The sequence below is a fragment of the Salvelinus sp. IW2-2015 genome, unplaced genomic scaffold, assembly GCF_002910315.2.
Source record: "Salvelinus sp. IW2-2015 unplaced genomic scaffold, ASM291031v2 Un_scaffold16393, whole genome shotgun sequence".
Lineage (NCBI taxonomy): Eukaryota > Metazoa > Chordata > Actinopteri > Salmoniformes > Salmonidae > Salvelinus > Salvelinus sp. IW2-2015.
In genome coordinates this window covers 530,993-552,389 of record NW_019957565.1, presented here as the reverse complement: position 1 = coordinate 552,389, position 21,397 = coordinate 530,993, and the positions used below count along the sequence as shown (strand labels likewise).

At 43.5% G+C, this 21,397-nt stretch overlaps 4 protein-coding genes across 18 annotated transcripts in view; 2 read left to right on the top strand and 2 right to left on the bottom strand.

The window, feature by feature from the left end:
* Positions 1-4,442, top strand: part of sptan1 (spectrin alpha, non-erythrocytic 1) — a 51,766-nt gene extending 47,324 nt beyond the window's left edge. For all 12 annotated transcript variants that reach the window (XM_024146414.2, XM_070442640.1, XM_024146417.2 and 9 more), the window contains 6 exons: positions 575-629; positions 2,703-2,899; positions 2,980-3,033; positions 3,390-3,536; positions 3,714-3,861; positions 4,058-4,442. In XM_024146414.2, coding sequence (XP_024002182.1) covers positions 575-629; positions 2,703-2,899; positions 2,980-3,033; positions 3,390-3,536; positions 3,714-3,861; positions 4,058-4,183 — 727 coding nt within the window. In that variant the 3' untranslated portion in view covers positions 4,184-4,442. The remainder of the gene's footprint in view (positions 1-574; positions 630-2,702; positions 2,900-2,979; positions 3,034-3,389; positions 3,537-3,713; positions 3,862-4,057) is intronic.
* dync2i2 (dynein 2 intermediate chain 2) lies at positions 4,443-8,874 on the bottom strand. Of its 4 annotated transcripts, none has more exons than XM_024146422.2 (9): positions 8,470-8,874; positions 7,636-7,918; positions 7,250-7,359; positions 6,997-7,154; positions 6,768-6,877; positions 6,240-6,407; positions 5,816-6,048; positions 5,176-5,333; positions 4,443-4,919 (listed from the first exon to the last, which is right to left on the bottom strand). In XM_024146422.2, the coding sequence occupies exons 1-9, from the start codon at positions 8,535-8,537 to the stop codon at positions 4,681-4,683; spliced, it is 1,527 nt and encodes a 508-aa protein (XP_024002190.1). In that variant the 5' UTR covers positions 8,538-8,874; the 3' UTR covers positions 4,443-4,680. The 4 variants fall into 4 exon arrangements, with proteins under 4 accessions (XP_024002190.1, XP_024002191.1, XP_024002193.1 ...); XM_024146423.1 differs by having other exon boundaries at positions 7,636-7,896; positions 8,470-8,871; XM_024146425.2 differs by having other exon boundaries at positions 7,636-7,775; positions 8,572-8,870.
* Positions 8,875-9,501: 627 nt separating this feature from the next.
* Positions 9,502-13,121, bottom strand: LOC112080601 (protein SET). The gene is made up of 8 exons (XM_024146411.2): positions 12,868-13,121; positions 11,871-11,928; positions 11,632-11,774; positions 11,363-11,466; positions 11,174-11,287; positions 10,855-11,025; positions 10,361-10,486; positions 9,502-10,223 (listed from the first exon to the last, which is right to left on the bottom strand). The coding sequence occupies exons 1-8, from the start codon at positions 12,935-12,937 to the stop codon at positions 10,203-10,205; spliced, it is 807 nt and encodes a 268-aa protein (XP_024002179.1). The 5' UTR covers positions 12,938-13,121; the 3' UTR covers positions 9,502-10,202.
* Positions 13,122-13,192: 71 nt separating this feature from the next.
* Positions 13,193-21,026, top strand: uap1l1 (UDP-N-acetylglucosamine pyrophosphorylase 1, like 1). The gene is made up of 9 exons (XM_024146410.2): positions 13,193-13,880; positions 16,152-16,356; positions 16,589-16,764; positions 17,536-17,708; positions 17,887-18,080; positions 18,397-18,537; positions 18,804-18,989; positions 19,653-19,719; positions 20,452-21,026. Exons 1-9 carry the CDS (start codon positions 13,595-13,597, stop codon positions 20,539-20,541), a joined length of 1,518 nt encoding a protein of 505 aa, XP_024002178.1. The 5' UTR covers positions 13,193-13,594; the 3' UTR covers positions 20,542-21,026.
* Positions 21,027-21,397: the final 371 nt, after the last annotated feature.

Genomic DNA, 21,397 nt, shown 5'->3' with positions numbered 1-21,397 from the left:
ACTAATTCACAACTGATTCGGGGTTAAATGCAGTTTCCTGCCCTGTACACAGTAGCCCTAACCTTGCATGGTATAGGTTACCATGGCTATGAGTTGACTTCTTTGGCATGCATTGGGGGGGGTGGGGGGGGTTGCTCTGAACATTTTGAGTGATGTAAAGTTTTTTTTGTGTGTTTGTACTTCTGTTTCCCCTTTTTTAATTCACCAAATGTTCTCTGAAATTTTCCCAAAAATATTGAGGTTTCAGACAAATCTTTACTTTGCTTCTTTACAAAAATCATTGGTTGGTTTCAATTAGTACATTTCAAGATTTGTTTAGAATCTCTTGACACACCTCTAGTATATTCAAATATATGAAATGGATCTTATCAAAATGAGAATGAATTTCAAGGTAGGAATGGGGTTGGATCTAAGGGTTCCTACAAGTAAATGGGTGTGGGTGCAGACTCTGAGACTGTGTGCTGGTGTGACTGACTGTATCACCTGATCTTGATGGCTGTGGCATGTTGTCTATCCCAATATTTGATCATCCTGTCAAGATCCTCTCCCCTGACATTTGTGTGTATGCATCTAGGTCCTGCATGGTAGAAGAGTCCGGAACCTTGGAATCACAACTTGAGGCAACCAAGGTAAGAAAGAATCCCTCATCATTTATGCTATAGACCAGGGTTTCACAACCCTCTCCTCAGGCCCCACCTGTTGTTTTGCATTTTTGTTTTAAGCCTAAACTAGCACACCTGATTGAGTTAGTCAAAGGCTTAGTGATTAGTTGACTAATACAATCAGGTGTGCCAGTTTAGGGTTAAAATAAACATTTGAAATGTATGGGGGGCCATTTCAAATCAAATAAAAATGTATTTGTCACATGCAACGAATACAACGGGTGTAAACTTTACGGTGAAATGGTTTCTTTACGAGCCCTTCCAAATAATGCAGAATTTAAAATAATATCAGGAGGAATAAAATACACAGGTCAATATTCACAAGGCCGCAGAGCCAGACGGATTACCAGGATGTGTACTCTGAGCGTGCGCTGACCAACTGGCAAGTGTCTTCACTAACATTTTCAACCTCTCCCTGGCCGAGTCTGTAATGCCAACATGTTTCAAGCAGACCACCATAGTCCCTGTGCCCAAGAACACTAAGGTAACCTGTCTAAATGACTACCGACCCGTAGCACGTCTGTAGCCATGAAATGCTTTGAAAGGCTGGTCATGGCTCACATCAACACCATTATCCCAGAAACCCTAGACCCACTCCAATTTGTATACCGCACCAACAGATCCACAGATGATGCAATCTCTATTGCACTCCACACTGCTCTTTCACACCTGGACAAAAGGAACACCTACATGAGAATGCGGTTCATTGACTACAGCTCAGCGTTCAACACCATAGTGCCTTCAAAGCTCATCATTAAGCTAAGGACCCTGGGACTAAATACCTCCCTCTGCAACTGGATCCTGGACTTCCTGACGGGCTGCCCCCAGGTGGTAAGGGTAGGTAACAACACATCCACCACACTGATCCTCAACACAGGGGCCCCTCGGGTGCGTGCTCAGCCCCCTCCTGTACTCCCTGTTCACTCTTGACTGCACGGCCAGGCACAACTCCAACAAGTTTGCTGATGACACAACAGTGGTAGGCCTGATCAGACAATGATGAGACAGCCTATAGGGAGGTCGTCAGAGACCTGACCGTGTGGTGCAAGGACAACAACCTCCCTCAACGTGATCAAGACAAAAGAGATGATTGTGGACTACAGGAAAAGGAGGACCGAGCATGACCCCATTCTCATCAACGGGGCTGTAGTGGAGCAGGTTGAGAGCTTCAAGTTCCTTGGCGTCCACATCAACAAACTAACATGGTCCAAGCACACCAAGACAGTCATGAAGAGGGCACAACAAAACCTATTCCCCCTCAGGAGACTGGAAAGATTTGGCATGAGTCCTCAAAAGGTTCTACAGCTGCACCATCGAGAGCATCCTGACTGGTTGCATCACTGCCTGGTATGGCAACTGCTCGGCCTCTGACCGCAAGTCACTACAGAGGGTAGTGCGTACGGCCCAGTACATCACCGGAGCCAAGCTTTCTGCCATCCAGGACCTTTATACCAGGCGGTGTCAGAGAAAGGCCCTAAAAATTGTCAAATACTCCAGCCACCCTAGTCATAGACTGTTCTCTCTGCTACCACACGGCAAGCAGTACCAGAGCGTCAAGTCTAGGTCCAATAGGCTCCTATAGCTTCTACCCCCAAGCCATAAGACTCCCGAACAGCTAATCAAATGGCTACACAGACTATTTGCATTGCCCCCCCACGACACTGCTGCTACTCTGTTATCTATGCATAGTCACTTTAATAACTCTACCTAAATGTACATATTACCTCGACACCGGTGCCCCCGCACATTGACATTGACTCTGTATCGCTCCCCCTGTATACAGCCCCGCTATTGTTATTTACTGCTGCTCTTTAATTATTTGTTATTTTTATTTCTTTTTTTAATGTATTTTCTTAACTGCATTGTTGGTTAAGGGCTTGTAAGCAAGCATTTCACTCTAAGGTCTACACCTGTTGTATTCGGCGCATGTGACATAACATTTGATTTGATATACACAGCAAGTACCAATTATATTTCAGCTGTATTGACTACTTTTGTAATTGCATACCCTCACCCTTCTGTGTGCCACTCTGTCTGTAGCGCAAGCACCAGGAGATCCGGGCAATGCGTAGCCAGCTGAAGAAGATTGAGGACCTTGGCGCGGCCATGGAGGAGGCTCTGATCCTGGACAACAAGTACACAGAACACAGCACGGTGGGCCTGGCCCAGCAGTGGGACCAGCTAGACCAACTGGGCATGAGGATGCAGCACAACCTGGAGCAGCAGATCCAGGCCAGGTCAGAGAGACACACACATACAGTACCTCACAAGCAGTGAACATATTTCCTAATCTTGTCAAATCTCTCTTCCACCATAGGAACACCACTGGAGTGACAGAGGATGCCCTGAAGGAGTTCAGCATGATGTTCAAGTGAGTGGCGGCCATTTTATTTTAACACGATGTTCAAGTGAGTGGCAGCCATTTTAACACGGCGTTCAAGTGAGTGGCGGCCATTTTAACGATGTTCAAGTGCGTGGCGGCCATTTTAACACGGTGTTCAAGTGAGTGGCGGCCATTTTAACGATGTTGAAGTGAGCGGCGGCCATTTTAACACGGCGTTCAAGTGAGTGGCGGCCATTTTAACGATGTTCAAGTGCGTGGCGGCCATTTTAACACGGTGTTCAAGTGAGTGGTGGCCATTTTCACCATACCTTCTAGTCATACCAAGTAGTTGCTTAAAGTAAAGAAACTCCCAATAATCTCAACCATGTTATCTTTGCTCCCAGGCACTTTGACAAAGAGAAGTCTGGCCGTCTGAACCACCAGGAGTTCAAGTCGTGTCTGCGCTCGCTGGGTTACGACCTGCCCATGGTGGAGGAGGGAGAGCCAGACCCAGAGTTTGAGTCCATCCTCGACACGGTCGACCCCAACAGGTCAGCAACCCCAGCTCTTCTCACTCATCTCTACTTGGGGTTTTCGATCAGTAGTTTGAGCAAAGCCAACATTCACAAGAATGTGATTTTATTCAGAATGGGTGTGTCTTGTTGCCTCATTTTCTATTCTTGGGTTTTTTGCTTTATGGGTAACTGATTTAATTGTGTATTTTCCAGGGATGGCAACGTGTCCTTGCAGGAGTACATGGCCTTCATGATCAGCCGCGAGACAGAGAACGTCAAGTCCAGCGAGGAGATTGAGAGCGCCTTCCGAGCCCTCAGCGTCGATGCGAAGCCCTACGTTACCAAGGAGGAGCTCTACCAGGTACTTAGTCCGGTCTTACCTCCATCACTTTCTGGCTCTGTCACAGTGCTTATAGAAATGAGTATTAAATAGGACCAGCATTTGAGTATGAGCTTCAGCCATAGTTGCGCATTTATAAATGTCTCTTAAATAACTTAGCAAAACTTAAAAGGTTAAAAATCCTCATACCTGACCATCTCTTCTCCTCTTCATTCAGAATCTGTCCAAGGAACAGGCAGACTACTGCATCTCGCACATGAAGCCCTACCTAGACAGCAAGGGCCGGGAAATGCCCTCGGCCTTCGACTTTGTCGAATTCACCCGCTCGCTTTTCGTCAACTGATCCAGTGACCAATCGGGATGCGTTTGTCACGCACACATACAAAAACACGGCTGAAACTGCATGATTCTGACACTAGAATACTCCATAGCTATATATATCTCACTCTTTGTGCTTCACTGTCAATAGCCTAGTGGATCTGTTTGCATTTGAATGTTTTAGTGCTTTCGCTGGATTTAAGAACCTATAGATATGGTATGCTGTAACATCACAATAAGGACTGCGGTGTGGTTTAATAAACGCTACTGGTTAGAACTGGAAATGTGTTCTCTGTGCCTTTATTACATGTTTTCAGTACAAAAAAAATAATTAGTCTTAATAACCAGTTCAGTAATATTTGAAGTTTCACCATCACAAAAGATAACAAATCCATCTAAAATAATATGGCACAAAAACCCACGTTCTTCTACCTATATACATCCACAGATGTGCCAGCAACCTTGCACGGAGACGACCCTGTTATTCTGTAATTTCATTGGCCCTCTCCTTCCTGCCTCGACTCACTCTGCCACCTCATTAGCTAGTTGCTCCAGCTTGGCAGTCTCTCGGGGCCCCTGTTCCGTCAGCTCCGTGCTTAGGTGCCAGATGTTGACGGAGCCGTCGGCGTTGCCCACCGCTAGGAGGTCTTTCCGTCTGGGGTTGAACTCCAGGCAGTAGACTGGTTGGCCACCCGTCAGCTGGTCTAGGGTGGCTGCTGGTCTCAGGGACTTCCTGCCCAGATCAAATATCTGCACCAGACCTGGGAAGAGAGAAGGTTATGGGATTTTAAACTTGGCTGTTTAGTGAAAAACTAAAAGGTTAATTGATGAACTGGTGAGTTAACTTTACATCAAGATGTGCCATTGTTTTTAGCGGTTAGGGATTGTTTCGGAATTATCATAAGTCTGAATGGGGGGCGCCCTTAATGATTTTTAATATATTAACTGTGGCTCAAGTCACACCATTTATAGCGAAGTTCTGTGAACCAATTGAGAATGAGCTGAAATGGAGCATACCTTGTCCTGTGGCTGCAGCAAAGAGGAGGGGCCTTGTTGGTGACCAGCGTACCCCGAACACATACGAGTCGGACACCCGCAGCGAGAGCAGCGGATCGGGCTGCAGCAGAGAGTGAAGATGGGCCAGGCCGTCGGTCCCCACACTGACAAACAGGTTCCTTAGACATGAAATGGGAGACAACTAGATCATAACTTTGATTCATTGACAGAATGTTACTATAAAGCATTTTACAGCTGTAGAGTTAAAAACTTATTACGAGATGCGAGTTAGCTACACGCTTCCAAATGTACTATAGGAACAGGGCAAACTGTTTAACAAACAACAGGTAAACATGAATAGCACTGGTTCATTCCTGGGTTTTGGCATCAAAACACAGTATAATGACAAATTCCGAGTTCCGAGTAAAGAAATGTTCAGTTCAATTCTCTTATTTTTGTAAATCTTAAACCATAGTCTCAAGCATTTAGTCTGGTTAATTTCTCACTAAAACCACCTTCAGGCCTGACCTGAACCATGGGGAAAATCTCATTTGCACTCCTTGTGTCATCTCCTTCTCAAAACCCATTGGAGGTCAGAGGGGAGGGACCTCTGGCTTTCTCATCCAAAGGGATGTGAGAAGTATGCAATTGATCTTCTCACCTGTGGAAAGGGGAGCAGTGCAAGGAGTGGACAGGGCCTCCTCGGGGGCTGAAGGAGAACTGGGCTGGGGCACGCAGAGTCACACTCTCTCCATCGGGAGGTGCCGCCGCCAGCGTCTGGGCTGAGAAAGAGCACTTAAGGACCAGGCCGCTTTCGGAGCCCACCAGGAATGTGTCCAAGTCCCAGGGGGACAGGGCCAGGGAGGTGACCCCCACATTGCTGCTCCCTCTGTTCTGTAGCAGGCAGGCAGGTACCATTACAAGAACAACATCAGAAGGAGAGTAATTTTTGAAGGTTTAAGAAAATGTCTATAGATAAGTCTGTTTCAGACAATTTTGTAAATAACACAATCATATTTAATCTATTTTATCACATTTTCACGGTCTGTAAATCACCACGTTGGCCCCTGTATCCCGAGTCTCACCTTGCTCAGTGCACTGTTGTGAGGCACCTGCTGTCTGATGAGGGCAAAGCCGGCACTGAGCACCAGCCTCCCCTCGTCTGAGTCCACTGTCCACAGCAGCACCCTGCCCCCAGAACCAGCACTCAGCACCACCATCTCCCCTCGCCTTGGTCCAGGGACCCAGGCTACCTGAAAACACACTTGTTCAGACCTGTGTCCTGTTTATTACGACTTGCAACTGAAAATGTGTGTTTCTTATTGGACAAGTCCAGGTTGTCCTTCAGTTTCAATCCCCTGTCAGGTACCTAATGAACACAACCCTGCTATCAAAAATCTTACTGTCGTCATCCCATAAAGACTCTCACCACTATGTGATATTCATGTGGTTTATTAGTAATATACAAGGGACCTACAGTACATAGGGACTGTGTACAAATTACACCATGAGAATAACCAATACTAGGTAAAGCATTTACCATCAGTTAACATGTGTCCTCCTGAATAAAGGTGTATTTTAGTGCCATAGGAGACAGCATGTGGTATCTATACCTGGTAGACTGGCTCCCGGTGAGTGTCGGTCGACATTCCTGTTTGCGCTAAAATTAGGTCCTGTGTCCTGTTTGTGTCCCAGACCACTACCTCTCCACTGTAAAGACCCCCTGTGGCGTTGGGTAGATGGTGAGAGAAGTAAGGAGTGAGCTACACAGGACCGTTGTATTTATGTACTAAGATCAGTTGGTGATCAAACCACTGGCAAAAGCAATATGGAAGTGCATACCAGCTATGAGAGAGGGTTGAGAGGGGTGGAAGGACAGAGACATGACTGGCCTGGCCACATCTATGACCATGTCTGGTCGCTTGGGGTTCAGGCCTCTGCGGTCCAGGTTCCAAGTGCACACACAGGACTTCTCTGTGCTCCAGTCTCCGTCATCAACACTGAGACAGATAGATCACTGTTCACCTCAAGTTCTGGCTACAAAACTACGATGTTGGCAAACATGATGGCAAATGAATGTGAAGTTTGAACATACCGACCGAAGGCGCAGGCGATTACTGAACCTGTGCAACTCCAGGATATGCTGGTAACTTGAAGACCCTTCTCCTGGGCACTGGGGTGCTGGAGACAATGTATGCATGAAACCTATACATAAACACATTTTAGAATTGAAAATTCAACAGGGAGAAATGCACAAAAAAAATTGTCCAATATCAAATCAAATTTGTCATATGCGCCGAATAGAACAGGTGTAGACCTTACCATGAAATGCTTACTTACAAGCAGTTAACCAACAATGCAGTTTTAATAAAGAGTTAAGATAATATTTACTAAATAAAATAGTTTTATTTTTTTTACATGGAAGTAATGCACATTGAGATATTGCACATTTTGTTAGTGTGTTACTTATACTATTCTCACCGTCTCGTTCTGATCCTCCCAAATCACGTCGAACCCATCAAACGCATGACTCTTGGCGTTGCTGGCCAACTCCTTGACAACCATGTCCTCCACTCGATGCAGGAAGTCCCTCAGCCCGGGAGACTCTGGTCGGAGCTCACCTTTAAGGGGGAGTTGGTATATGAGGTGGTCTTGTGGATCCGTCTGGGTGCCATTATCTGCATTAAGCAGGGGCTGTATTTCAGCCTCAGCTGTGTGTACGGGCCGGGTTTGACAACCTCTCTGAAAAACCAACAGACATAGCCTGCTAGGATTATATTAGGCCTATATAAAATGTTAAAACATGCCCATAACTGGCTTGATGATTGTCAAGAAGAAATTTTGCATTTCAAAAATGATGTTTCTGACTGCAGTTGACCCAAGTGAGTCAGTAATTCCACCAACTGTTGATGAGAAACCCATTTTTGTGTACCATGTCATTATTCAACTACCTACTAATATGTTCAGAAATGTGTTGGGCTTCACAACAACGCTGAAAATGACACGTTGGACAATGCACGTGGTCAGCCCACCACCAACACTGATCAGGATGTGCCGACTGTTGCTCCAGACCATCATCGCTAACTAGCTAACTATTTTGGCTAGCTAAAAGAAGGCATTGATTCTCAGATTCAGGAGCTTCAGCAATATTAGACACTGGTAGTATTCATGTGTCTGATCTTTTCAGGGTCTATAGCCTTGTCATATATGGCCAGGTAAGTAAACGTACACGAAATAGTTAGCTAAACAAAAAATCAGATAGCATGCCATAGCAAAACTCTGATGCTAGCTAACTAGGTTGTCAACAGAACATACCGATTCCTGTGCAAACTGTTGCGATTTCCTCCACAGCGACTCAACGCCCAAGGCATCCAAAGTTTCATCAGTGAACATGATTACTGTGCCTCATAGACGTACCTGTGTAGCTAGTAGCACATTAATAATATCCCCGTACGGCTTTACACTTCAGTGAACTTAATTGTATCTATTCAACACAAACAGCCATGTTTAGAGATGGATTTACTTCCGTTTATCGCTGCTTCCTTGGAAACACTTCGACGATGGAACCAATCCGTTTTTTTTCTAAGCACCATGCGCATTCCCCTCTCATTGGTCCGGCGTCGTCATTTTGGCCGTTGGAATACTTTTACAATGCACCCTTCCTTCTTCCCTCGAAGTAATCGGTGATTTGATTGGTGAAAGCAATAACTTGTTTGGTATTACAAATGGGTGACAAAGAGTGCCACGCAGGCTAGGTCTGACCTGGTGCAAGAATGTCAACAGGGGCACACTGTCTGGGACAGTTCATATTATTTATTTCTCAAGCATTTGTGGTAGAATTCTTGCCTGCCAAGCAGGGGAAGGGCATGTTTTATTTGAAGTATTTGGAATATACAGAATGCATTTCTGTGAGTAGACAGTCAGTGGTTCCATTGAATATGAATGACCCATCCATCAGTCAATCATAGATTTATATAAAAAAGACTTGATTTAACAGTTATGGTGATCAACTGACTGGCTGTTGTGACTACAGAACAATAATGGATGACCTTGAAAATCTGATGATCAGTAGAAGGCTCTCCAGACAGTAACAATTCTTTCCCCATCAGCCTGAATTAGATATTTTACCCCCACAACACACATTGTGTCAAAACAGTTCAGAAACTACCCCAAACACTTGTGTATACATTTATTGTAACAAAGCAACTGGTACACTTAAATGTTAATGTGAACAGTTTTCCAGTGGAAAAGGTGGAGATCACTAGTATATCCTATGAGATTCTATAGGGTTTCTACCTTTTTTCCCTTAACCTGTTAATTAGCCAAGCTCAAAATTACAAGAGGACATTGTTTGGGTTTTGTTTTTATTAAAAATGTAATTTTCAAACCTCATGGGTGTCTGTAAAACATTACAATGAAAAGTCAATCAACATAAACCCAAATGTTGAGGTGTCAAATGCCCACTTACCCCACCAAACCCCATTTAACTGTCTACAATAATAACCGTGTCATATCAAGATATCAACCCCAAAACATTTACAAATCGCTGACAGGAACAAGCCGGTGCTTTCCGTTAGTACAACGCATGACGACGAAAATGTGTCAAACCCCAGAAGACCCCCCCCCCCCAAACTCTGCATTAAAGAAAATTTATAAAATAAAATGTGGCCAGGGATGCTAAGTTATCACCGCACAATTGCTTATCTTTATTCAACTCACAAGTTAACAGAAAACGTAATTATCATACATATAAATTGCTATTCGACTTTATTTTAGTCTAAGATGACGTGCAGAATGCTTGTACTTTTATTGGTCTTCATGGACATGTGTAGCAGTTTTATGACACGCGAGACGGCAGAGTTTTCTGATCTGGGAATTTACTCGTCTTCAGACATGGTATGGACAGGCGGAAGCTTGTGGAACAGGAGACAGAGCACAAAATAATACAAAAATAAAATGAAAACAAAGCTTCTTGCTCCCAAGCGTTGAAGGATGATTAGAAGGAAAGAATGGGCAAAGGTATAGGTTGGAATATGTCCATTTCTGCCTTAATCATCCTCGCCGTCATCCTGTAGAAAAGAGATACACATTTAACCCCATGCCTGTAAAGACAAACATTTCAGACAAGTGGCAGTCTCCAACAATTTTTTTTATAACGTAGACAATAGTGTCCAAACAAAACCGGAGTGAATGAACTCCACCATACCTCTCCATCTTCTCCTTCCTCATCGTCATCTTCCTCGCCTTCCTCATCCCCTTCCTCATCGATGTCCTCCAAGCCCTCTTCCTCATCGTCCTCACCTTCCCCTTCCTCATCATCCATATCAGGGACCTTGTCGAGTTGAGATGTTATATGAATACGAGTTCCCAAACACAAATCTTATTGCCAGCATGAGACGATTTACAGTCCAGAATCTGTGGCTGGATATGTTTTAGTCATGTTCCGTAGAACCCTATGGTTATACAACACACTTCTGAAAGTGTCCCCAGAACACCCTTTAGAAAAAATCTTGCAGATTTCACCCTTTACAGAGCCACTTTGGTCTAACCCTACGGCCGCAATGCCAAGATATTTTGGATAATTGTAAGAAACATACAGAATACTCTACCAGAGTAAGACTAGGCTGACACCAATTCAAAAATGTTTAGCACACAATGGGCAGTCAACAAAGAACTATGGACAATAGCATGGAATCATACCAGGTAATACTGCAATGGGTTTGGCCAGATGTCATCCTTAACGACCTCTCCTAGTTCGTCTGCCCCTGCGTCGGAGTGATCTGTGAACCAGGTGAAGAAGCTCTCTGGTTCTTCGTGTTGCCTTTTCTTACCAGCTTTGTTCGGCGTTTGGCCGGCACGCTTCGTCAAGTCCTGTGAGAGGGGACAAATTAATAAAAACACAAAAACAGCGACGGCATGCATTTTGCTTTTCTCCAGCATGACGCCACAAGACATGAAATATATATTTTTTTAAACTACATATAAGACACACTGTAAAAATTGAGATGTGTAAACATACCTTTCCAGCCTTCCATTTGATTTCAGTTGACTTCGAAGATGGGTCCCCACTTTCATTCAAGTGAAACTCTTTGGAGAGGATTTTGTTCTCAAAGTACGGGTTCTCATCGAAGTACTGAAATAACAATCTGGTTAATTTACGCACCATTATGTTTGAAATGCACAATCAAAGAAAGATGTAAATACTTACAAAATCTATTCTGTAACCCGACTTGATGTCCTCAAACTCAGTCACCTCCACTCTGGTAAGGTAATGAAGTGCCTCCTCATCTTCCTCACCAAGAAGGGCTGAAACTGAGAACAAGAACACATTTACATAGAAAGTTTGTCACCGAACAACAGTTTGTATATCAACCCCTTAAATCAGACTGATGGAAACATTTGGCATGTGCAGAATCCCACCATGTACAATAAGTATACAATTCCTAAGTAAAATAAGAGCATAATATCTGAACTTACCTTGTGGGTGGTTGACGAATGTAGTGACCCAGAAGTTGGGGATTTTAGCTATGAGGTCTGACCGCTTCTGGAAGAATGGCTGGCGTAACTTATTGTACTTCTGCTCTACTTTTAAAATCTCCTCACTGGCCTGTTCATTCAATCTACAGGGAAGAGAATTGTGCAACACAATTTGATGAGATTGATAAGGTAAAAGGTCAGTCTTATTAACCACAAAAGTTTCAGGATAATTGGCTCACCTGTCAATTTCATTTTGTACTTCGTCAATGTGTTCAATAGCTTCTTGTTGCTCTTTTTCTGAAAGAGATTACATTTGTGTTAATTTTCTAGAAATAAATTAATGAAATTGGATGGGCATGTACATGTAGAACATCTTGATGGTAAAAATAAAGACATGGTAAAGAACCAACCAACGTATAGTACATAAAGACTTGCGCATTGGGTACCCAAGCTAAGCATTCCACCATCTTTTGTAGTAACGATTAGCTCTCAAGCTATGAAGTAGCTCTCTAGCTAAGCTAGCCAAAGTACTCTGATGCAGCTTCCTGCTGTTTCTCAAGGCCGCGTGGTTTGAATGAAGTGGCCGCCGCACGCTGGGGACTGGTTTCGCCCCTCAGACAGCCGGTCGGCATTATAGCCGACTATTAGTATCTTACTAGTGCAATATTTTTGCAGTAATCTATAAATCTGTGTCGACCCTAGTGCTGCATTTTGTTCGTTTACAATGGCAAGTAAGGACTTCTAAGCGTGGGTGCAAACCGCGATGGCGGAGCAACAATGAATGTTGGGCCTCACGCAAACAAATGTTAGCTTGTTAGCCAACTTAGCTACCGCATTTGTTAGTCTACTACTAACTAACTGGCTATTTCGCAAACAACGTTAGTTAACAAAACATGTGTAAGGTACTTAACCTTCAGAAGTTACTTTAATTTGGAAGTACACGCGAATTACTCCCAAACCTGCGTGGCACAATGAGCTTGTGCAAGGCACAACATGGCCTCCTCCAACGACGTTGTAGCATAGTTGGCTAGCCAGTTAGCTAGCAAGTTCTGTTCTCACTACTAGTCCTGCGCGAGCCATCACATTTCACCGTTCGCTAAAGCCTCCATCAAATAAGTACATCGTTTCGTACCAACTAAAGAGTGGTCGCTTAACCAAAAGTATACGCCATGGTAACAGTTTTGCAATATAAAAACAACTATAAATTGCGTTGTATAGGAGGCCGCCATTTCTTACCGGAGGTCTCGTCCGCTCCATCATGATTAGAGTTTTCCTTCCTAACGACTTTCGCCGACGAGGCTGCCATGATTTTCGAACACCGTAGATGTTTGCGTCAGAATATTTATTCCCTGTTGTTTAGACTTCTCCTCGGGGAAGAGAAAGGTGAAGTTCCACCTTGAATGGTGGAGAGTGCAAATAAAGCGTGTCGTGAACGAAAGGCTTTGCTCATGCACACACTCTCCTCTTCTCGCGCTCGCCAGAACGCGCATCCCCCACACAAACTCCTCCCCCAACAGAACTGTTTCGCCGTGTTGAAATCGAATACTTTAAAAATACACCCTTCCTTCTTTCCTTGGCGCGATCAAACGATTTCCACTCAAAGTAGTGTTTATATCTCTCCGGGGCTGCAGTTGGATACTGTAGTCATTGTACAGTGTTTGTAATATGGCAAGCCAACCACTGAAAGAAAACCGGATCTAAAACTAAAATGTTTCTTCATATTTTGATGAATGCGCAGCTGTGTGGTTTTGCTTTGTCTAGCCACAGGCAGGCAGCAACTCAAATTTAATCACAAGACAGCCTTTGTGTATTTTGCTCTTTCCTCCTGAGTCCTGCACAAGTCACGAGTTCCTGACGAAGGGAGTAACAAACCGACGATAGACCAAATCAAACTAACCTTTACCACTGCTGTGTAACATGGTATATAGGTGAACGTGTTTCTTCTGAATATTAGGTCGTGAAAATGCTTTCATTTGAGGAAATAAAATCTTCTTTAGATCATGCAGGACAGTCTCACGTCCTGCAATTTTGGTCTGAACTTTCTGGGGATGACAAAAGCACTTTTCTGGTTGAGTTGTCTCAGTTGGACTTAAATGAATTGCGCGAGCACTGTGAACGGGCGGCGGAGTCTGCTAAAACTGATCATTCCGCAACAGCCGCGGACCAGCAAATTGAGCCAGTATCTTCAGAATTCATCGGGAGCATTCGGAAGAGTGATCACACAGCCTTAACTGGCTGGGAAAATGAAGGTATGTTTTAAATCTATACAGTGTTTTTAATGTATTTTTTTTTTTTTATACAATGTTTAGAAACATTACTCCATTACTGAACATTGGAGTAGGTATCCAAGCGTTTAAAGATTGTTGGGCCAGTAACCGAAAGGTTGCCGGTTCGATTCCTCGTGCGGAATAGGTGAAACATCTGTTGATGTGCCCTTGAGCATGGCACGTAATCCTAATTGCGCCTGTAATTTGCTCTGGATAAGAACGTCTGCTAAATGACTGCGGTAAAATTTGTGAAACAAGTGTATATTTGTGGGGCTCTGATGCGGTACGACAGTTGAACTAATCTTATCAAATCTAATTTATTTGTCACATGCGCCAAATACAACAGGTAGACCTTACCGTGAAATGCTTATGTACGAGCCCTTAACCAATAATGCAGTTCAAGAAATAGATTTAAGAAAATATTTACTAAATAAACTTAAGTAAAAAATAAACACAATAAAATAACAATAGCAAGTCTATATATTGGTGACTGGAGTCGTTGACAATTTTTTGGGCCTTCCTCTGACACCGCCTAGTATATAGGTCCTGAATGGCAGGAAGCTTGGCCTCAGTGATGTACTGGGCCGTATGCACTACCCTCTGTAGCGCCTTACGGTTGATGCCGAGCAGTTGCCATACAAGGCAGTGATACAACCGGTCAGGATGCTCTCGATGGTGCAGCTCTATAACCTTTTGAAGGATCTGGGGACCCATGCCAAATCTTTTCACTCTCCTGAGGGGGAAAAGGTGTTGTCGTGCCCTCTTCACAACTGTCTTGGTGTGTTTGGACCATGATAGTTTGTTGATGATGTGGACACCAATGAACTTTAAACTTTTGACCCGCTCCACTAAAGCCCCGTTGGTGTGAATGGGGGTGTGTTTGGTCCTCCTTTTCCTGTAGTCCACGATCAGCTCCTTTGTCTTGCTCACGTTGAGGGAGAGTTTGTTGTCCTGGCACCACACTGCCAGGTCTCTGGCCTCCCCTATAGGCTGTCTCATCATTGTCGGTGATCATGCCTAGCTACCACTGTTGTCAGCAAACTTAATGATGGTGTTGGAGTCGTGCTTGGCCATGCAGTCATGGGTGAACAGGGATTACAGGAGGGGACTAAGCATGCACCCCTGAGGCATTTCTAAGTTATATTCTTCAAGAATCAATGGGTAATGTTAATTATAAATCCCAACATTTATTTAGCAATTGCAGATTGCCCCTTTTTAAATATTTTTTTAAATAATTGAGTGACTCAATTTTGCTGCACTTGGAATTGTCGCGACTCGTGTAAAATTTGAGAAGTATCTAATGCCCCTGTAACCAAATGTCAACATCTTTTTTAGAATATGCCTTTATTTTCTGCAAAATCCCACATCCCACTAAAAGTTACAAACTTACATATGCGAGATCAGGATGGTTCGTACGAGACTACAAAGAGGGGTGGGCTATCATCTGATCATAGCGAATGTAGATTATGTAAATCAGATAGCTAGTTAGCTACACTGTTGAAACAATTCCAACTAGTCTTTACTTGTGATTGGAGTTCATTCTGCTGCTGACATCTGCCTCTTAGGCTTATTAACAAACAGTCGAATTGAAGCCTTCCCTTGCAACTCAAAAGGAAGACACTTCTACACTACCGTTCAGAGCTGGTTGCTTCCCACTGGGCACAGACGTCAATTCAACATCTATTCGACGTTTATTCAACGTCGTTGAATTGAAATGGCGTGGAAACAACGTTTATTCAACCAGTGTGTGCCCAGTAGCTTCTGCCTGCAGGAGGAGTGTAGGTGCCAGCGCTCATGGGGTCAGTGAAGTGGGGGAGGGGGAAATTAGCTAGTTTGATGGGAAATTAATTTAAATAACAAGAGAAAACAATGAAAAAATGTAATGATTAAAAAAACTCTCTCTCATAGGAGGGCAAAAGGGCAGGTGCTCAGGCACCTTTAGACCTCTATCTGTGCATGTGCCTGGGTCCCACTGTCATTTGAATGTATGGCAATTACACTTACATTTTGATCAAGCATAGGTCAGGGATTCCCAAAATGTGTATTTTTTTGTTGTAATGGTAAATGAGGACTGTCAGGCCACTGTAGTGCACCAACATAGTAGCTTACTCTATAAAACCACAGCAAATGCAAATGTTGATACGAACACCTGTTTGGTAAATGTCAGTGTCAACCTTGTTTCTTTGGTTTGTCTGTGCTTTGTCATGGTGCTGTAATGATTGTTTTCTTTCCTCTGGTATTGTCCTTTTACAGGGTTTTTGCAAATTTCCCAGAACAGAGTGGCTGTGCTGCTGTTGGCTGGTGGCCAGGGGACCCGTCTTGGTGTTCCATACCCCAAAGGGATGTACAATGTGGGTCTCCCGAGCAGCAAAACTCTGTATCAAATCCAGGCAGAGCGCATCTGCAAAATACAGGAGCTGACGAATGCAAAGCATGGATCAAAGTGCACAGTACCATGGTGAGATCTCATGGCCGTCAATTGACTGCTCTCATTTTATGAGCTGGCACAATTTCAATATGTGCAGAATCAGAATCAGAAACACATGATCAAAATAAAAAACAGTGTTCTTAAACTGCAGATCACACAATATTATATTTGCAAACTTCAAAGTTCTCAATTTGACTGAGCGTTCCTGCTCTCTGACATTGGTTTTCCTCTGTGCTCTATGCTACTGTTCTGCCATCATCAGGTACATCATGACCAGTGAGTTTACCCTGGATCCTACCAAGAAGTTCTTCCAGGAGAATAAGTACTTTGGTCTGGATCCCTCTGACGTGGTCATGTTCGAGCAAAGGATGATCCCTGCTGTGACCTTTGATGGAAAGGTCATCCTACAGGACAAAGGGAAGATAGCTATGGCCCCAGGTAAGAAAATGGCATGGAGTGGGTTGGCAGATTAAAGTGAAGTTTTTGTTAAAGCAGGAATATGTAACTTTTTGGGCAACCCGACCAAATTCATATAGAAATGTGTTACAGATCTGTCATTCTCGTTGAAAGCAAGTCTAAGAAGCAGTAGGCTATTTCTATGCTTCTTGTTCTAAATTTTTCGTTTTTCATCTTTTACTTTTGGTTTTGTACACCAGTTTCAAACAGCTGAAAATACAATATTTTTGGTTATGGAAAACATTTCACGGCAGTTTAGATGGTATAATGAGTCTCTACTCCCCTCAAACTCAACTCTGGACCTCAAAGCCAGTTCCACTGCATTTTTTCATTGTTCCCATTTAATCAGCGACTGCTTTAGACTTGGGACTCCAGGAATGTTCAATTAATTATTAGGTAAAGCAGAAAGCAGAAAGCTTTACACAATGACTGCTTGTTTTGTCACAAACTGAAATTAGGCTAACTATTAGAATTTTAACAATCAGGAAATGGCATATTCTCATTCACCCCTTTAGATTTGTGTGTATTAGGTAGTTGTTGGGGAATTGTTAGATTACTTGTTAGATATTACTGCACTGTTGGAACTAGAAGCACAAGCATTTCGCTACACCCGCAATAACATCTGCTAACCATGTGTATGTGACCAATACAATTTGATTTGATTTCTGCATATTGCATCTTTAATGCAATTTAGTTGATAGGGGCAGTGCATATGAATCCATGATTCTCTTTTCCGTCTCTCTAACCTTTTAGATGGAAACGGTGGCCTGTACCGAGCTCTGGTGGATAACAAGGTACTTGAGAACATGGAAAAGAGGGGTGTGGAGTACCTCCACGTCTACTGTGTAGACAACATCCTGGTCAAAATGGCCGACCCCGTCTTCATTGGTTTCTGCGTGAGCAAAGGAGCAGACTGCGGTGCCAAGGTAAACGAAAGGGAATCATCACACCCACAGTGTAATCATGCAGGCATGTTTTCCTGATCCACACTTATTAGGTTGTATACTTGTTATAACTTGGTCACATGCATGTTATTTATATGCACATTTGGTTCTATGTTCTTAAGATTTCAAATGTTATGATAGTTGACATGACTATTTCCAGGTAGTTGAGAAGGCGTACCCAGCGGAGCCAGTGGGCGTGGTGTGCAAGGTGAAGGGGGTGTACCAGGTGGTGGAGTACAGCGAGCTCCGCCCAGAGACGGCCGAGCAGCGAGACCCAGGAGGAGACCTGGTGTACAGCGCAGGAAACATCTGCAACCACTTCTTCACACGGCCCTTCCTCAACGAAGTGGCACAGTGAGTGAGATGAAGAGATGTATACTGTAATGGGGCAAAAATAAAACCACTATGTACAAGTCATGTGCACAACACTTCAGTAAGAAGAAGAAGAAAAAAATGAAAACAATTCTTACTGAAAGTAATGGTTGAATAAATTAAATGAACATTAATTTCTGGAATGCAATGAGTTGAAATTACATGGACCCCACTCCTGCACAATTTTGCACACTGTCACTGTCTTGTCATATTGTATTGCTGATACAACTGTCTGGGCAAAACCAACTTGTGATATAACAGTTTGTAATGTCTTCCATTCGTCCACCTATCTCCTCAGGAAGTTTCAGGGCCAGCTGAAGCAGCACGTGGCACTTAAGAAAGTCCCTTTTGTGGACAGAGAAGGAAACCTGGTGAAACCCACCAAGCCCAATGGGATCAAAATGGAGAAGTTTGTTTTTGATGTCTTTCAGTTTTCAAGGTGAAATTCAAATTTTGTGACTGATTTGCATTACACAATTTTCCTACAGTTTCCAATATTTTAATGATATTCTAGACAATTTTACTGACGTTACATAGTAACCATAAATTGACTGCTTATTTTACCAAAATTATTGCTTATTTAAACGTAATGTAATATTAATGCATGTAAAATATAATGTAAACGGAACACAGTAAAATATTTTGCTTTTGAATGACATTCTCCAGCACACCAAATATGAGACATTTTCCTCCTGACATTGGCAGGAAATTTGTGGCATTTGAGGTTCTGAGAGAGGAAGAATTCTCGCCATTGAAAAATGCTGATGGGGCACCTCTGGACACTCCTACCACAGCCAGACAATCCTTACTGGCACAGCACTACCGCTGGGCGGTGGCTGCAGGAGCCAGCTTCCTGGATGCCCAAGGGAAATCCCTACCTTCTAGACCCAGGTGGGAGTGAGCGCTACTCTACATAAAATATGGGGATTAGAGGGTGGGTGTGTGTGCACTTATCTCACCAATAAATCACAGTTGGGATTATATAAATTGCAGACATCTTGGGGCCTCCCGGGTGGCGCAGTGGTCTAGGGCACTGCATCGCAGCGCTAGCTGCGCCACCAGAGTCTCTGGGTTCGCGCCCAGGCTCTGTCGCAGCCGGCCGCGACCGGGAGGTCCGTGGGGCGACGCACAATTGGCCTAGCGTCGTCCGGGTTAGGGAGGGTTTGGCCGGTAGGGATATCCTTGTCTCATCGCGCTCCAGCGACTCCTGTGGCGGCCCGGGTGCAGTGCGCGCTAACCGAGGGGGCCAGGTGCACGGTGTTTCCTCCGACACATTGGTGCGGCTGGCTTCCGGGTTGGAGGCGCGCTGTGTTAAGAAGCAGTGCGGCTTGGTTGGGTTGTGCTTCGGAGGATGCATGGCTTTCGACCTTCGTCTCTCCCGAGCCCGTACGGGAGTTGTAACGATGAGACAAGGATTGGATACCACGAAAATTGGGGAGAAAAGGGGGTAAAAAAAAGAATTGCAGACATCTTTTATTTTTTCCTATATGTTGTTCTGTCCAGCACCTGAAACATTGGGATAATGATCTATTTCCCTTTTCACATTCTTGTTAGGGTGACACGGGATGAAGACCCACCAGCTGTCTGTGAGATCTCCCCGCTGGTGTCTTTCTTCGGAGAGGTGAGGCCACAACAACAGTTCCTACGTGATGTCACTTCCTGCCCTTATTTCCTCCTATTGGAGTCTCCTAACAATATGACCATTAATATTTCATCTGCAGGGTCCAGTGTTGAGTTTCTCTGTAAGGTTACACTAGACTGAGCAGTTACTTCACCACTCTAATATTGTTAATGTGCACTCATGGCAAATTAGGAAAGTGGTCTGTTTTATTCGTGTCCTCAAGAACATGATATCTACTGGCACTTTCCCATGAGAGTGGGGGGGGGTGTATTTTTTACTCTAAAGGCACACTTTCAAATAAATTAGCTAAGTGCGTGGCTCTCAAGTTTAAAAAAATTTCCGCTTATACGAGGGAAATGTCGGCTCGAAGTATGGGAGGAGTTAGTGTGAATAGATAATGCAAATCATTACAAGGACACCTATCGCATTATGGCCCCCTCTCACAGACTCCAGTCAGTCTAAACTGCTCAGTCAAGTATGGCAGACTCATCCATATATTTATATGTATATATTCTTATTCCATTCCTTTACTTAGATTTGTGTGTATTAAGTAGTTGTTGTGGAATTATTAGGATTACATGTTAGATATTGCTGCAGTGTCGGAACTAGAAGCACAAGCATTTCGCTACACTCGCAGTAACATCTGCTAACCATGTGTATGTGACCAATAACATTTGATTTGACTAAAGCTGCTCTCTCCATATCTGCTCTCTTCATGCCTGTCTCCCCCAGGGTTTGGAGCAGCTGCTGGGACAGAAGGTCCTGACGACTCCCTTCCTTCTGGATGAGAACAGGGCAAAAGAACTCCTCCAGGCCCAGTAGCTAGCTCTACAGTACACTGTTCCCATCAGATGGGCTTACCTCTTGAGCAGTTGAGCCTGTTGATATGAGATGCTCATTCCTTGGCTGAATTTCAAAATGGAGCCCTTTGTTGCCCCTAATGGCATGTTTCTCATAACCAGGGTTGGGTAGGTTACTTTAAGTGTAATCCGTTATTAGTTACCTGTCCAAAATTGTAATCATTGACAACTTTTGGATTACCCTAAATCAGTACTGTAATCTGATTACTTTGTTACTTTTAGATTACTTTCCCCTTAAGAGACATTAGAAGAAGACACAAAGGATACATCAAATGCATTTGGTGTGCCGTTATAGTGGTCTCTGACTTGTGGTCAGACTCGCTCAGGTGGAACAAACTTTAACTTGCGCCTTTTTCAATGCTTAATTGAATGTAATTGAGAAACCGAAAGGTGTCAATGTATCCTAATGTATCCTTTCTGAATTTAAAAGTAATCAAAGAAGTAATCATCTAGTTTTTCAAAAGTATCTGTAATCTGATAACAATGTTATCAGATTACAGATGGAAAGGGGACTAAGGGTCTGTTTGGAATTCAGCACCAGAACACAAAGATGCATTGGCAATTACAAGGGAATTTTTGTATCCACATTTTTTTCATCCTAACATGCTCAATACAATGTTGTCCCATAATCTTCCATGATCTATTGCTTAAAAGGAAACAAATTATTCTAGCACTTTAAGACACATTGTGTTTATCTTCTGATTATACACATTTCAGTTAATTTGATGGACTTAATTTAAACGGGATACACATTTCAGTATGCATTTGGAAAAGTAAAATGGTCTAAAAGTTATTGATAAAGCAAAACTCAAGTACTG